Consider the following 18,210-nt stretch of genomic DNA (forward strand, 5'->3'; position numbering starts at 1 on the left):
TACACAATCTCAATGGGTCATGTGCCAGACCATGTGAATGATGCATGTGGGACCCATCTTCAGCTAAAAGAAAAAAAATATGAGCATAGTCGAGACACATTTACTCTCACTCTCTTCTCACATCCTTTGGACTTAGGAGCTGTAAATAGCTGTGCGGGGGCAGAGACCCAGGTGTTGGCACAGGTCAGGTTTCACATTTGTAGTCACTCAGTAACGTTTACCATAACTGTGCCAGGATTTCGGCGATCCCGTGGCATCTGATGAGACCATGACGCACGAGGGTGTTTACAAAGCTGAGATTGTGTACATCAGAGAATCTGAAGAGAAACAGCCGGAACAATCCCTCAAGCAGGCTGCTCATCCTCAGGTTAGAGTGCACATTGTTTGTTTTCAGCCCACGAGAGGGAGGCAGAAATTCCCAAACATATCATCATCAATATTATTGCTAATGCTTCAGCAACTACCTGTATCTATCATGAAACTTGGAATGTATGAATAGCATGTAACAGATATGGTATTTCATAGTCTTACATGTTTCAGGTTTTTCTCCTTATATTTAATATTGTAAAGATCAAGAAAGTTACACAGTGTTTGGTTTGCACACTTATATACCTTAGCAATTGAGGTAAGAACTTCTCCTGCAATACTCTGTAAATAACATAACAAGGAGTTTTAGAACCTTAGCTTTAGGATGTTAGATTTCCTTGAGACTCTGCTTTAATGCATTTTAATGAATTCTAAGGGCATATCTGCCCCAAAGGCAGACAAATTATAAGGAAGAAGTAAGGGATTGGTTAAGTTTAGGATTAGGTATAAGATTAGAGTCTGGTCAGTGTGCTCTCTGACCCACTTTCACTCAAAACATCAGAAAGCGGTTTTTCTTGGTCCTCAGACATCAGAAGCTTTTCCTTGTAACAAAAGACTTTCAGAGTTCATTTTCTCAACCCCCGTTAGAGTCTTTAGATAGGCTGCAAGGATTAGATGGAACAAAAAGATGAGTGTTTAAAACAAACCTCTCTCTACTGACTATTTTACTAAACTAAGTTTCCTAGATTTTTTCAGTATCAATGTCTCTACTCACTGTTGATCATCAAATGCTCTACCCATTGAATGGTTTAAAATACATATATTCTAATCAGGTTAGATATTATTATGTTTATACCATCTCTCTTCTTTCTCAGCTGAAATCATCTTCCGATCATTTGGTCACTCCCCTTCCTCCTCCCCCTCCATTAGTCACTGCTTGCTCTGAACTGGACAGCGCCAACCCTAAATCTGTGCCTGCTCCTAAGGAAACCACTGATAACAAACACCCAAGCATTTCTCATATAGGGTGTCAGAGCAAATCTCCTGAAGCTGAGGTCAGAGCAGATCTTTTTTTAAACAACACTGTTCAGAGAGAAGAAGGTGTGAGCCCTACCAACTCTGTTGAGATGTTAGCGTCTCCGACCTCATCAAAGGAGTCCATCCTTTCTGAGGTTTGGGACAGAGACAGAAGCTGGTCTGCCATACACCTCTTATCCCCTACAGAATCTCCAGTTCCTGTCAGCCGCACCATCTCCCAGTGTTCCTCCATAAGGTCAGGGGCATTTTCCCCAGCGGTGGTCAGACTAAAACGTCATTCTCTAGCTCCAGGCTCCAGTTTGATTCAGATGCCACCTGTTTCAGTGACTCCTTGTTGTAATAGCCTGGCACCCTCACCCTGTCCCTTATCGCCTCGTGCACGACACAGACCGCCACCAACTCAGCTCTCACTGCTCACAGCCATTCTCAGGAAGGGCCGTTTGCCAATTCTGTCGCCGGCTTTACAAAGACCATACACACCCTGTTGGCCAATCTGTCAAGTCAACTTATCCTCTTGCATGGCTTGCTCAGCTGCCTCCTCTGTGGCATCAGTCTGTCAGGATGAATCCAGACCAGTGTCCTCCGCTTCCACGGTCAGACCTTGTTCCAGGTCTTGTCCAGGTGAGGAGCCACAGCTTGAGTCATCAAAATCATCTCTAGATTCCTTATCTGTATCTTCCAGGGAACATTCCAGCTCTGGTCCTATCCCACCACCATCAAAATGTCTAGTCAAACCTGAATATCGCAGTATTGCTTGTAACAGTAGGGTCATCTCGCCGACCCAAGACAGCCTCTTGACCAAACCGGTCTCTCATGCTCAACCTTCTCTACCACAACTTTACAAACCAGTAAACAAAGATGTGCCTTCAGTGTCAAATGTTCTACAACACTCATCTTTCTCCAGACTGAGGTCTCTTTCCCCTAAAGCAAGCTCCTTGCCCTGTTGCAACTCAACAGGCAAAATTACTCCATCTAATCCCCCTGTCTCTCCAATTCCGAAGCAAGTGGAAGAGAAATCAACCCCAGAAATACCAAATGGCAAGAAAACACTCCCTGATTTAGAGAGAGTGCTCTCGGGGTCCCGGGCGTTTAGACTGTCACCACCCCCCCGTGTCTCCAGTCTGTCTCAGCTTTCCTACACACCTCCCATTTCTCCCACCTGCCCCTCACCCAAATCGAATTCGCGCCCCACTAGCCCAGATTATTACACTCTGTCACCATCTCCGGCGGTTTCCAGCCGTCAACTTTCCCCTTCACCCTCTTACTCCCTGTCCTCTACACCCTCTCCGACCCCAAGAGCAAGCTCCACAGACCTGCCGCACAAAAAAAGAAAGGTACTCGGAATGCTGGCATGTGGTTCGGTTGCACGCCACTTGCATGTCTCTGTGGCCTTCCACTCTGCCTCGATAACTCAGTATTCTCAGACAGATGAGGAGGTGTGATGTGTTCATTGAAAGGGCAAGCATGGAGCCCTGCATGTTTACATGTGAAACTTGTTTGAACATTTTAAGCATGGCAGAACAAAAGACAATGGTTGAGTTATTCCAGACTCTGTTCTTTTCTCTTCCCCCCCCCTCCCATGGCTTCTAAACATAGCCATACAAGATCAAGTCCACCTACAAAGCGCTTGCTGCTATTCCCACGAACACACTTCTTCTGGAACAGCAGGTGAGCTACATTCCCTGAAGAGTACTGTTATATTTCCATCAATCTGACTTCTGATAGACAGACACTGACATGCTCGTGATTGCTACACAATTGTATTCTGAGTAGGTCAGTCCATACATAATTAACCATAAATAGTCTTTGAGTCCCTTCTTTTTTTTTTTTTAAATCATACCAATCAGTCAGTTTTATATGTGTTTATTCCTGTGATCAGTATAAGGTGCCTGGGTCATCAGCATCACATGCTAAGCCAGCATAGTAGAATGCCTTCTTCAGTGTGCCATTTATTTCACCACAAAACTGCTTCACATTAAAGGGTTGTTGATAATTTAAATTCTTGATGTTGGCCAAGGCTGAGAAATGTCAAAGTGAATGAAAGGGTCAAAACCACATACATGGAATATTATTTTAAGTCCTTCATGTTTTCATCAAGACAGCTTTCTAGGCCAAAAGTGTCAAGGGCAGTCCCTGAGCATTCAATGTGGGATTCAGTCTATATTCTGTTTCTTGTTAAAGGCAATAGATGATGAGGTAGACAAAGGAGAAAACCAGTTGAATTCACTGAACGACCAGGAACAAGAGGAGACTCATGCAGAGGTAAGTCAAGGTCCCAAAGCACGTTTTTTTAGACTGATATTTTGATGCTTTGAATTGACATAAAACTTAAATACAAATTTAACTATATTCAGTTTCAGTAAGCATCTGAAAAAACAAAGATGCTTGCAGTATGCTCACTTACTTTTCTAACACTTTTTTTAGCTTAACTGCACTGTTTTACTTTACAGTAACCCCAAATCTTGTTTGTTTTTATTCAAAAATGTTCAAATTTGTCACGTGGGTCCTGAGAACTGTTTTATGTGCAGTGAAGTGGCTTTTCTGCCCTGCTGAAAATTATATGTGTAACTTGAGCTATTTTTAATTTGTGCAGATGTGCTCACCTGCGCAGTTACGCCAGCAGTCTGAGGAGTTGTATGCAGTCATAGATGAAGTGCTGGAGGACTCAATCCATAATGTGAGTTCTTGATTATCCATACTCCCTAAGAAAGGAAAAAAAGCAGGAAGTTCTTTGTTTATATAAGCATAACACCTCTCCTCCATTTTTCAGCGCCAGTCACTCCCTGCTAACAAGCCTTCCAAGAAATTTGTGGCAACAGAGACACCAAAGGTATGTGGAGTCATTAAAATCTGTTCTAGTACACACAGGAGATTATCCTGATGCGGCCTGTTCATTATCGAATGCTCTGAAAAAACATCCTTTGAACACTGTAACTCTCAGTGTGTATATAATATAATCGCAATGTAATTTTGGTTGAGTTTCCAACATTAAAACATCACCGAGTGGTAAATCATACCTCTCTGTATATAGTAATTATAAACTTCAAATGCTTCTGTAATTTTACCCCATTTCCTCAGATTTCTTGTGAAACATGTACAACACTTCATGTTACATCCCCATAAGACCTCATCTTATTGTGGAAACTGTTGGAATATTGATGTACTTGGAAAGACACTGTAATTCTAGTTGCCAACTCAGTAGGTTTCAGTTCAGGACATAGTTTCCTTTTGTCATGCTAAATTTTCTTTTGTTTTCCTGGAAAGCATAATGTATTGTAGTCAACTGTTTCATCAGTTTCCTAGTTTTTGGTCATCTGTGAAATTTGTTTCTGAATGGGATGCTCATGAAGGCAGTTATAAAGTGGTGTTTGAAACAGCCATTCCAGTAAAGGCAATAACCACTTTGTTGAAAGCCCAACAGTTCAATAAAGTGTAACATTTTCAAGGGTAATGAACAGCAAGCTCTGGTGAGAATAACTGCTATAGGCTTTACCGGCCCAAAGGTCATAAATGCTTCTGTGTTTTATAATGTGCTTTAGAGAATTTTGAATGTCTGATGCTGGCAGTATATTTAAGGAAAGTTAAAAAAGAATATATGTGTCTGTTACTTCTGCATGTACAAAGTTATTAAGTGTAATGGAAGAACATTGTCTATAGTTACAGAGTAAAGAAACTACTTATATCTCCAAGTGACACAGACTCCTAAGTGCTCACAAAAGGTTACCTCCTGAATTCAACATGTGCACCTCTGTCTCACAAGCTGACTAATTTAGTGGACTCTGTAAGGTTCATTTTATGTGTAGATTAAAACCTTGTTGTTACAAAATTTCTTTCTAAAACACTCATAAGAAAATTAAGTTTGGAAAAAGCTCCCAGCAAATCAAAACAAACAAATAAAACTGAAAGGTGCTGATGAAGGACTATCAAAGCAATGCTTTGAAAATGACACTTCAGAGGATTCTGCTGTTACTTTGCACCCCTCCAAAAACTGTGGAAGAGACATTTATAGATCTAAGAGCTGTAACAAAGAACATTTCACGTTTAACTCTACACATTAATATGCTGCTAGTATTTTCATTTAAGCATTATTTCCGTCATGTATTAATTTAGCCCAGTGTAGGGATACCTGTGAAATGTGACTGTGATGTGACTAGATATGAATGAGTGCACAAATACTGACTGAATGATTATTCTTTTGTTCACCTCATCTAAGTGCTATATCCTTCACCCCAAACTTTATTGGATAGCTCTTCCTGGAATCCTGCGTTTATAACAAATGCTCATTCAAAAGGGGGAATTCATATAGAAGCACGTGTTTCTTCAAGCCAGAGAACAAATTTCTCTGAAGTCCAAATTGTCTCCAATTATCTGTTGCTTTTTTTTTATCTGCAGCCATTAACAGCATCACCAAGATCTTTGGGGCGAGAAACTAAATATGTATGTACCTCTCTTAATTTTGCATACTAAAGCTCCTACTGATGTGTAGTAAATTTTTAATAACACAAACACATACATCTACAATTGTCTGGGTTTTTTTTTTTAAGGCATAACCTAGCTGATTAAATCTTCAAAGAGTACTAGTATGACTACTTCTCAGTTTCAGAATCTCTGTATATTTTAGGAATATAATGTAAGTGTCTGGAGTTGATTACACAGGCTCTTCATTTTTTGAACCATGCTTGTGGTACTTATGAGAATTACACAGAGGTGAAAATAAACATGAAGATAGACACCGTAGAGTATTTCTTGTCCAGAGTCTGAACACTGAAAGGATATTTATTTCCTGGTGGAATCAGTGCTGCCAAGCAAAAACATTTGGATGTGTGTGTGTGAGAGAGAGAGAGAGAGAGAGAGAGAGAGAGCAGAGGAAGAGACAGTTGTCTTCAGTCTTGTGGGATGGAATGGCATAGACATTACTGAGAGGAGTGAAAAGCAATTTAGGTCCATGACAGATTGAAGTATAAATATCTTTAAGGTACTGTCACCTGTAGTCTGGAAGTAACTTTGAGGCAAAACTACACTGAATTTGGTCCACTCTGACTGATTAGTGGAATATAGTTTATTTTGACATAGGCCTAGTTAGAACTGTCAGTAACTTTCCTGTTGAGGTACAAACTCAGTCATCCATAAGAATGGCATGTCATACACAATAAACATGTTATATCTGAGTCATGCTAAGGCTGCCAATAGTTTAAATGTCAAATGGAAATTAGTCAGAGCTTGATTGTTACTTTTTGGAGGACTTCCATGTATCTGGCGTAGTCACAGTTAGACTATATTACGCGTTGTGAAAAGACAATATTCATTTTCTTGAAAAGTTATATACACAGTAATTTAGTGATGTACCATAAAAACCAGATAACAGATATGACATTAACCTCCACTCAGGCTTACATTTTTATGATATTTTATTAGGTACTGTAAAGCTTTTGAAGGTGTCCATAAAGACTTAAATGACAGATAATGGGCTCAAAGGAACACAATCCTAAGTATAATATAGCTCTGCTTGAGATATGGACTAATTGAAAACATAATATGGGAACATCAGGTAATTACAGTGCAGAGGCTGAGAGACTGTACATAATCATCTCGCAACACTGAAAGACAGTTTCTCTCCAATGTCTGATTTCTCTCTCATCGTGTCTAAAGTGTCAGATCTGTATGGCAAATGGAGGAAATTAAATACTCAGAGCAACTTACATGTCAGTTTAAAAAATGATGCACTTATATCAGTCTTTCAGTGTATACAAGACACATCTTTTGTTTTTTATTACTTTGCGAGATACCTCTGAAATAACTCATATATTGTTTTTCTTAGGCAAACTCCCACCTTCTGCCACCTGGATCTGCTGAACAAAAACTGGTAGGTTGTTTTATTATTCTTGTAATCAACTTTTCATTAAATTTCAAATTCACAGTTAATTTCAAATTTTGAAATACATTTTAAAAAGTTTCTATGGATTCATTAAAATGATTTCAAAAACAAAAACAGACAAAAGCTTTGGCAGGGCACAGAAATTTTCAAGAAGTCATCCTCACACCTCCTGACACTTGCCCAGCCATTGTGGCTGAAAAGCATCCTTATAGTCTGCCAAGTCTATGCTGTATGGCCTTAGGTACACATTGACATTAGACATAACCTACAGAATACTTGACTTGTATTCTTCGACAGGTTTCAGAATCTATCACATTCTTTTTGGAAACTTTATGCATACTGTTGTGTGGAATTTTTCTCCAGAGTAGCTTCCATCTGGCTACTTACCCATAAGGAATACTTCTGTGAAGAAGTGAAGAAATTGTTGTTTACTGGACAGGTTCTCATTTGATCATTTTCCAGATAAAAAACTTTCTGTCTGAGCTCTGACTTTGGGCAGATGGCCTGTTGTAGGCAGGGTCTGTGTGCACAGCCACCAATATATCACTACCAACCCAGAGCTCCATGGTGGTAGGCTTGCATCTTTTCTGCTGCACTACTTGAGCGACTTTTCTTTCCATTTCTTATTAAAGAACAGCTTAGCATTTCTGAGGTCTTTTATAAGGTTACACATATTTACATCGCTGTCCAAATGAATACTTCCTTCTAATTCTATCATGGAATTCTGAGGACAGCTCCTAGGTCTGCTTAGTAGCATTTCTGTTCTGGTATAGGCTGTGGGATCCTTTTTAGACAAGTGTATTTCTCCTTAAACCAAGCTAACGTATTAAATTGTTCACAGGTGGGCTTCATTCAAGATTTTAGAGTGATCTCAACAGGGAATTGGATGCATCTGAGCTTAATTTGGCATGACGCAGCAAATGGGGTGAAACCTGATTAACTCAAGACACTTCAGTTTTTGTATTTCACAATGCATGTAAAAACATTTTTAGAATTTTCCCTCCACTTTCACAGCATAGATACACTGGTGCATTTAAAAAACAACATGGGTTTTGAAACTGGAAATGTATTTCAATTTGAGATTCGAAAACCCCCACATTTGAGGAGTGAACACAAGATCCAAAGGGGTAATCTAAAGGCTTTGTGGATACTTTAAAGTTTAATTTTTAACCTAACAAGAACCAAAACACAAACAATTTATATATGTCACAATGCCAGATATCACTTAAGGGTAGGATCAAAGGAAGACCAGGTGATTTAAAAGCTGAACCAGATACTATCTATGACTTTGATTTGCTTTTCAGTGCACTGAAAATAAGGTGAGTAATGTTGTGTGATGCATAGTGGCTGTTAAATATTTCAGACCAAGCCAGGGGTAATACGACCTGTGAATGTAGCAGCAAGGTTAAAAGAAGAAGAGGGGGAAGAGTACCATCCAAATCCATTCTGGAGATATCAAGACTTTAATTCTGACAGGGTCCAGTACACAGTAAGTATCCTTATTGTAATATGGTCAGATAACTTATGATGTTATGATGTGTGATTATAACTGCACGTGACTGAATAATGGAAAATTTGGAATTATAGAAAATGTTTTTTGACAATATTGCTAACATGCCACCTAGAGAGACTGCAGATGCAAAAAAATCATGGTAGCACTTCAACATAAGTATACCCAGAAAAAAAAGAAATAATGGTATTACATAAGAATCAAGGATAGCTTTTGCCTCAAGTATTCATGAACTATTTTTAGAGGTGTTCATTAGGCTGTCAATATTTTTTCACCTAAGGAACAGCATGAGAATATATCTGAGCAATGTTGGGCCATTGTGGACTTCCTCCTGAGATCATGAATACTGACAAGTACAACTTGCCTAGGCAAATCTCAGTCACACCTCCATAACATCAGAAGGGCAAGAACTGTCCTCAACAGATAAAATGGTCATTTTGATGGCAAACATTTAGCTTTTTAAAAAAGGCAGTCTTTGAGATAGTGGGCTGAGGTATGCTTGAGGCACTCCTTTTTCAAGTTTAAATGTGATGTAGTTAATCTACATTTGAATGGTTATATATTTAGGGCAGGAGTTGTTAATCTCATAGTCTGATCATTGAGACCTTGTGAAAGCACATAAATGCAGTCCAGGCCTCAGGCTTCAGAGGCCTGTTCTGAGTCCAGATCATGGTCTTTGAAGCCTTGTTCTGGATCTCAGCATGTGGTCTGGAGAAAGATCACTGTGTCTTAACATGTTTGAAAAGACAGAATTAGTCACACTTCCAATATGTTCTGAAAAATAAAAGATAAAAACAGGTGAAGCTAAAGGCGAGATGTGAAAAAAGCCTAGCCGTTCCAGGTTATAATGGTTGACGTTTTCACTGGGCAAAAGCAGACATTATGACTAGTGGGAGATTTACAGAGATTTAGGAAGAGGTTGATGATTTGGACCCTTGGTTAGGTCCCATTGTAAGGAGATGCAGGGACATGTCTACCATAAAAAAAGTGGCAAAATAGAGTCAGTTTTGCTGAATCTTTAAACTACCCCATTGACCCTGGTGCCCCCCTTTATTAGATGAAATACGGTGACTTTATTCATCTTGGACTGATCTATTTTGGCCATTATAAAGCTTATATGACCAGTCAACCAGCAAATGAAGTGCAATTGCAACCCCATAAAACACAAAACCATAAAATGCTGATCTGAAATGCAACTGGACACCCAGGAAAGCCTCACTGCAATGATAGTTGGAAAGCAAGACTATTTTGCTTAAAACAACAGTGCATCATGGCATTTTATTTAGTGACATGGTCCCAAGCACAGTGAAGCAGTTTTGAATTGCAAAGTGCTGTATCTTTGGTATGTTGATATGTGATTGTTACCTAGTGTGCTAGAACGCTTATTAACCTGGTGCAGCTCAAGTTCATTAGCATGTTAGCAAACCAGTGAACTTAAAGTCAGTCAGAAAAGTTAGGAGGATCAGTTCTGAATCTGCTGAACTTCCTGCTCACAAGAGTTTAAAAAGAATTTCTCTTTTTTCCCCCCCTTTTTCACTTTTTATTAGGGCTATTAGGATTCATCTGACCTCAGCTAACTGTCCATGCATGTTCCCCCTCATTCTCCCCCAGACTGACCATTGATTATACTTTATCTGCAATACAAGTCATATTTATTTTGTGGAATTAATTATACACATTCAAAGTGCAATATTTTCCAGGCTGCAGAGTAACCATTTTTGGGATATCTTTTTGCACATTTGCTCTGTGTATATTTTTTTGTTTACGGAAGAGTCAGTCTTGGCCAAAATCTTGAGGCCAAAGCCTTTGATGTTTCTGTAGGTTCTGAACAAGTAAAACAAAGACATTTGACCTTGAAATATCAACAGGATCTACATACTCTTACATGTATAAATCACTGTTGAAGTCTTGTTCCATCCCTAATGTGATTAATAAGTGTCTAAGTGCATTATTCTCAGTCCAGTACCTCTCTAACTATTTCTTCAAGCGTACTGGCAGGCATGGTTTTGTCATCTAATAATAGCTCTTCGCCCATTCTTCTCTCACTGCCCTCTTGATGCCTGACCCCTGTCTTTATTGCCCCATCAGTGTTAGGCACAGGCAGCTCTGTTATGTGGACAATTCACATTGTTATCATTGTTACTGTGAGATGGTCTCTTTGACTCTCACTACCTTTACAAGAACTATGAGAACATGCAGTCCACTGTCTTTTTACAGTTTGGATCTTCAGGTTTTCCCATTGTTTCACTGAAGTTATTTTGACACAGCTCATGAGTCTGAGATTAAAAAGCTGTCCTGAGGTAATGCCAAGAAAAAACGTTGAAAAGTGCTTCAGGTCATTAAAGACAAGGTGTGACAGTAGCCAAGTTTTGAGTTCTTTCATTATTGGTGCTCTTGTTGGCGGATTTTTTTTTCTTTTGGTGTATGTGGTTTTTTTATTGCTTGTAGTGGATGTAATATATGGCTTAACTGTGCTATATCCCCAACAATCACTTATATCCTGTACAGGCACAGCAATTTTAGGAGTTTGGGCATAATAACCATAGCTGTATAACCATATTAAGTGTAGCCTTTTTGCAGTTATTCAAAACAGGGGAAAAGTCAGATGCACAGGAGCCTTCTGGTTGAGTCGTTGTAGATTAGTAATTTTGTACATCACTGCAGTTTGACCAGACAAAGTTGATAATTATCATTTTCACAATGCATAAAAACATATATTCAAGACAGCAGAATTGTTTTAGAGCTTCATACTGTATACTGTATGGCATTTAAGAACAGACAGACAGACGGATAGAAAGAAAGAAAGCAAGGAGGATAAATACACACATACATACACATGTACACACACACACACACACGCATCCATATACATATTCACAACAATACATACATACGTAGACACACATACTAACATATATACACAGCGGTAAATCTGACATGATTTTTTCACAAATTTACATTATAATATATTTGTCCATTTCATGAACACACAACAGAATGACCATGTTGTGTACAGCTGACAAAGGGTAGTGTTTTTAAAGCAACTTTAAAATAAAAGTTTTAATATTTAGTTTTAACATTAAAACCATTTAAATTACGCTTCAAACTTTATTTCACAGACCTTTCTGAACAGACATGGAAATGCATGAAATATAAAATAACTGCACTACATGTTACAAGCCACTTTTTTTCCTGTTCTTCTCTGTCCCTTCCTTCTCATTCACAAGGTTCAGTGTTTGCTTGTACAAGACATCTGGAACAATAAGACAGCAATCAAGGAAAATATGAGCAGTTCAGTGATGACAGTGTGTAACGCACAGCCATTTGAAAGCAAGCTTTTAGAAGCTATCCATGTTAAAGGAATGTCACTGTTTTGACACTTTAAACACACTATTTATCCTAACAGGCTTTTACACAGCACAAAGCAGTAAAAGGCATCTAAAAGTTATCACTGAATTATTATCTTTTGTGGAAGGAGATTACATGAAAAAAATAAAAAGACTCTTAATATCTGTATTCATCTGAGTGGAGATGGGGTGAATGGTGGGTAAACCATGCTGTTCTTGTTTTCTGATGTGGCATTTAAAAGTAGGCTGTTTCAGGTATGATTTGTGACATTTTTTGACAGAGTAAATTTGACGTTCATTTCACACAAAAAGAGAGTGGAGCAGATTAGGTCAGGAGAAATTCAGTTCCATCCGCCTCTGATTCAATTATGACTTAGTAGTATGTTCCCATACCATGGCTCTTTCCCAGTCATTTGGAAGTGAAAGATAGTAACAACGAATATTAATTGGCCATTTCTGTTAGCTTCATCAATGACCTCCATATTGTCTGTGCTGTATTTAATGATACTTCTCTGAAGGCCATTAAACGCTATAAGCTTTTAAGCACAGATTGAAGTGTGACATAAAATACTGTCTACTACGTGACAAAATGGATAACCAAGAAAATCTTATGAAATGGTAAAGAATTGTGCTCACATTTTCAATGACTTATAGTATGTGTTCTAATAGCTTTGTCCATCATCAAGAGTGCATTGACAGCATTTAGCAGAGGATGTTATATTAAAGGGGTGGCGCAGTGGGTAGCGCTATCGCCTCACAGCAATAAGGTCTTGGGTTCGATTCCCAAAGTCCCCTGCGTGGAGTTCGCATGTTCTCCCCGTGTCTGCGTGGGTTTCCTCCGGGAGCTCTGGTTTCCTCCCACAGTTCAAAGACATGCAGGTTAGGTGAACTGGAGACACTAAATTGCCCCTAGTTATGAATGTGTGTGTGAGTGAGTTTGTCTGGTGACCTGTCCAGGGTGTTTCCCTGCCTTTCGCTCCAATGAGCGCTGGGATAGGCTCCAGCACCCCCCATGACCCTAATCAGGATAAGTGGCTTAGATAGTGAGTGAGTGTTATATTAAGTGGCCGTAGAAGTCAGAGTGCACAGTAAATAAACTTATACCTGGCACATAACTTTCCTGTCCAACCAAACTGAATACTCATCTATAAATGGAAGAAAACAACATATTTAAGTGTTTTGTGAAGATTTGAATAGATTTAAATGATTAATCAAATAGGTAATGACTGATCTACAGCATACCCAATCACACTGCCATAAAAAAGATCATACCAAGTCATAAATTATGTCAGCTAATGAAAAAATGGAGTGGATAATAGAATGAGGTGTGCTGACATTGATGTTGACTTAAACATAACATTTCTTGTCCCCGCTGCCTATTTGTTTCTGTACCCAATTACTGGCAGCTATTCTCATTACCTTCAGGCTATGTTAGTGAATGCACCCAGTGTACAGATGAGCAGAAATCAAATGACATTTTCTGTACGTTTTTGAGGATTTAGAAAAGACTAAAAAGGATTTCAATGGTATTGTAACCTTTTTCTCTATAAACATGTTTACAAGGGGCTCTGTGGAATTGCATATGAGAAAAGAAAAAGATGGAAGATAATAATGTTGATTAAACAGTCTCATAGTCAAACCATGAAAAGCAATTTGAATGCCCTTCACAAGTGTACCCTTGCCTCATCTAATTGAATTCACCCAACACAAAACTGACTTCACATAGAAAGGTATGATAAGTTGAGTAAAGGACATTGTGTAAATGTAAAGAGTGGTGTATAGATGTATTCAAAGTCAAGCATATAGCCAAACTGCTTTTCTGTTGGGTACAAACCGTGAACTCTGAAAATGTGATTAAAATAGATGCTTAGAACTGGAATGAATTTTGCCTTTCAGCTAAAAGGAAACACCTAAATTTGCCCCCCCCCATCCCATATTCATATTTTCTTGCTTTTATCACATCAGATATTAATGTTTTACATTTACTTACAGCCAACAGGGACTGGTAGGAAAATAATATGAATAAGTTAGGAAAATAACATGAATAAAGATGTATTCCATTATCACTGCAAGAAAAATGGAGGCCTTTACAATACTTTAGCAATAGGATCTCATCTCCCATATGGATGGCTGTCGCTATTCTAGTCTAGACCTGGCTCTTTTTTCCCATGCATTTGGTGTTCACATAGGTTGTGAACTCTCATAGCACCCAGTAGTGTGTTTATTAGCTATACTACCATGAAAACAGATTACTCCTATAGACAGGCAGAATCACAGCTGTGGGTTCAGTCCTCTCAAAGTTTCTGAACTTTCTGTTTATCTCTCTTGTAGTGATTATCTGGATGGCCTTTGACTGATTGCCTATCCATCAAGTGCTGCAGAAATCCATTGCAATGGACTACAGGACAGATTATAATATAGTAAATGTCATGCTTGTCCTTATAAATGTGCCATAACCAGGAATGAAATGAAGGCTAAGCAGAATGGAAGGACTGACAGCTCCAAATTGGCATAAGTTATGTTGCTTGTCAAACTGGGAGTAACTCCTGAGGGTACAGACAAAAAACAAATAAATAAATAACAAAGCAAACAAAAACAAAAACAACAACGACAAAAAAGAAACAAATAACAAAACGTCAGACGTCAGTTCATTCATTAAATATTCAATATTCATTAATATATTTGCTCCTGATTAGCAGGAGACTGGAGTAAATACTGAATGTCATCTAAACTGACATTCAGCATGACGTTAATGTCCTGGGTGGAGTCTAACACACATTTTATTAAAAAAAAAAAAAAAAAGAAAAAAGAAAAAAGACAAAAAAACTTGTATGAATCACTTCTTCACTACTTACCTGAACAGGTTACACCCATCTGATAGGTTTCTATCCCTAGTCGTGATCTCATCTTGTTATTCCCCAAGCAGAGCTAACGTTCTGAAGCCTTTTCTGCTCTATCACCTAATCATTTAACGTCATTTTTTTTCCCAATACTGCCATAATTATTTTGAATTTATTTTCCCTCACGACTTAATGATACCATCAGAACTCACTGTCATCTAATCATCAATTTCTCAAGCTTATTTGTTTCACTACATTTGCACATTATTCATTTTCGTATAATGAAGAGGTTTAATTAGAATTCAGATGAGTCTCTGCAGACCCTTTAAATGGATATTGCCCAGCGTGTTCAGATGCTTGTCTGTACATCTTCCCCTTCCTGTCAGTTAGACCAGGCCAAAGATACTGCACTTCTGTCCTCCTAGACTGTCTGCTTCTGATTAAGTGGCTCACTCCAGGCAATGTGCTAGAGAACCTTTCTTCCCCCAAAGAAATCTTCCTCCAATCAACTGATTGGAACTATCTTTCAGTTTTATTTTTCTGGGGTTTTTTTGTTTGTTTGTTTTGTACAAACCTAATGGTTGTGTACATTTCCCTCTTGTTTTAAGTTTTGCTTTGTTGTATACTTTGTAGAAGAGTCTGTTTTGAGTGTAAACATCAGAAAATTGTGATTTGTCCCTTTAAGCACATCAGGGTTGTGATACTGGTCCCATCTCAGTCTTTTTATGCTTCTGGGGAGTACTGTGTAGTCCCTGAGGCACTATAGCACACAGGGGTGACATGGTGGAATGAGAGTGTGCTTTATTCTCAGCTACACAGCTGCACATTAACCACTCAAGGAAAATAAGCTTGTAATTTGCAAACTTTCATATATGTATAACGTCTGCTATAATGAGTGTCCCTGTGCACCTAAACTACCCGTTATGTAACCATAATGATCTTAACAGAAGCCAATTGAACCTAGAGGAGAGACATTCCGAGGTGAAAATATATGAGTCTATTGGTCATCCATACCATGTACAACTCTTCATAGTGTGGCTGAAATGTTTCAAAATATGTACTCGCATTTTTCATTATTCCATATCCCTAAATCACGTCTTATTGTACACCTATTAGAATGTGGGTTTGTCCTGGATGGAGACAATGAATATTTATGGTTCTTATCTAATTTTCGCAATTATTATCAGCATCAGTGGGTTTATAACCAGTGGTGCTATAATTACCTGCTCTGTCAATATACTCCTACATTATATTGAAAATCCTGAGGGAGAATTGGCTGTGGTATTTGGTGATTTTGCCCAAGTATTGCAAGGACTGATTCACTGCCATTTCATTGGTAACATCTGTGTGTGTTTGTAGCTTGCCAGCAAAGTCTTGGAAGGGGCAGAGGCTGATGGCATTGGACGTCCAAAGAGTGAGATAACCAGAAAAATGAATCCAGCAGAGGAATTGATGGACACTCGAGCCAGCCCTGCACTTCTCATAACAGAGGCAACTGAACAACAATCTCCAGCAGTTACAGAGGCAGCCTCGCTTAACCTCACACAAGTGCGCATGGGGACTCAGGAAACTCACATATAATTCAGCAGAAAACCACAGGGATAAGACGTAGATGCTTCAGCATGATCACTAACATCAAAACATTGATTGTAACAGTTCACACACATGACTGTATATGTAAAATGCAGCTCTACAGTGTGGTGTGAGCTTCTTTTTTATGTGACTACTTTTAAAATCCATTCATTCCTCCCAGAGAGTATGAATAAATGCCATTATTTTGGAAATTGTGAATATGAACATGGTTGGTTTGACACTTCTTTAATACTTTCTTGCATATAAAAACCTAATATTACAATGCCACATGAACTGATATTCATTCAACTGAGGACAAACTATGTCATTTTCAACAATATTTGTGTATCGACTAATATTATCATTTTAATGCATATCATACATCAAGAAAATAAATCCTGGAAGATATGCACTTTATGTTTATTCAGTATTTTTTTCTCAGTATGTAAAATTTTCATTTCACAAGAGTTTTTCTTGGAATGTACATGACGCATGAGATGTAATTTCTCATGCTGTTTTAGGGCACTGTGCTTTCTAGGCCTCGCTCTTTTTCATTTTTGAGACAGAGTCATAGAAAAGGGGCTGAACAAAGAGTCGATTAAATGAAAGTGAAATGTGGTGGCCATGAATGTGACGACTTACTTCCTAATCTTGTTCTGTGGGCTTAATTTAAGCATAAAGAGAGGCCTTATATTTAATGAAAGACAGTCCAAAATGGGTGATGCCAAAAATATAAATCGATCTCACATCTCTGGACATATTATTTCCTCTGCTGACATCTTGGCAGGTTTGGGGGGTAGGTGTGGGGGTGGGGGGTAGAACCATTCATTTGAAATCAGAGTAAAGCTATGCAGAACTGAAACAGTTTAGACGAAAAAAAAAAAAAAACGTTTGCCAAAGACACACCAAAAACAAATGCTTAACATTTTATATGATGCCAGTTGAAAAAATCAAAGTCACAACAAATAATAGGCTGTACCTTACTTTATTAATGATATGGCCTAATATCTTAAAACAAACAAACATACAAACTGTCAAGTATTTTAAACAAATTATATGTCTACCATTCCAAATCAAGATATCTATGTAATGGCATGTTTAACATGTGATCATTTTCCTGAGATTACTTTCAAAAGATTAAGATTACAACGAGGGGTCAAGAACAAATTATACTTTTTTTTAAATCAAAGAATGTATTATTGTGTTTTCAAGTTAAACTGTGTATCTGTGCATGCCCTGAGACACTTGATGTGTATGTGTGTGTGTGTTTGTAAGCGTCTTACTCTGTTGCCAGCAGAAGTCTATGCTGCACAGCTGATCAGGCTTTTGATTGCTGTGCTTGGGTGATGAGGACTCAGGCAGAACCAAATCCTGCACCTGTTTGTCCAAATTAAGGAGCACAGTTCAAAGGAGAGAATCAACAAGAACACTGAGCCCCAATAGTCTGATATTTATAGCTCTTGAATTTAGAAATCTCAGTTTCTGTGGAGATCATGCTAACACAACAGCTGCTGTTGGTGCTCCCCTATGCAGCTAAACCTAACTCTTAAAATACTGACTAGTCCCACAGGACAGAGGGGCTGAACTGACAGGAAAGACAAAATGACTGTTCAGTATCATCATATTTTGAAATTTAAGTTAGGAGCAGTGCTTAGCAGATTATGGTTTTAGTTTCAAGTAAACCAACACAGTTGATTTTGCTCCCTCATCACAATCTGTAGT

At 38.4% G+C, this 18,210-nt stretch overlaps 1 protein-coding gene across 1 annotated transcript; it reads left to right on the top strand.

Annotated features, from left to right (window-relative positions):
• The first annotated feature begins 268 nt into the window (after positions 1–268).
• Positions 269–16,497, top strand: mlip (muscular LMNA-interacting protein). The gene is made up of 8 exons (XM_030772247.1): positions 269–367; positions 1,182–2,678; positions 2,941–3,012; positions 3,526–3,606; positions 3,938–4,021; positions 4,115–4,174; positions 8,583–8,708; positions 16,276–16,497. Exons 1-8 carry the CDS (start codon positions 269–271, stop codon positions 16,495–16,497), a joined length of 2,241 nt encoding a protein of 746 aa, XP_030628107.1.
• The last annotated feature ends 1,713 nt before the right edge of the window (positions 16,498–18,210 follow it).

This window comes from Chanos chanos, chromosome 4 (assembly GCF_902362185.1).
Source record: "Chanos chanos chromosome 4, fChaCha1.1, whole genome shotgun sequence".
Lineage (NCBI taxonomy): Eukaryota > Metazoa > Chordata > Actinopteri > Gonorynchiformes > Chanidae > Chanos > Chanos chanos.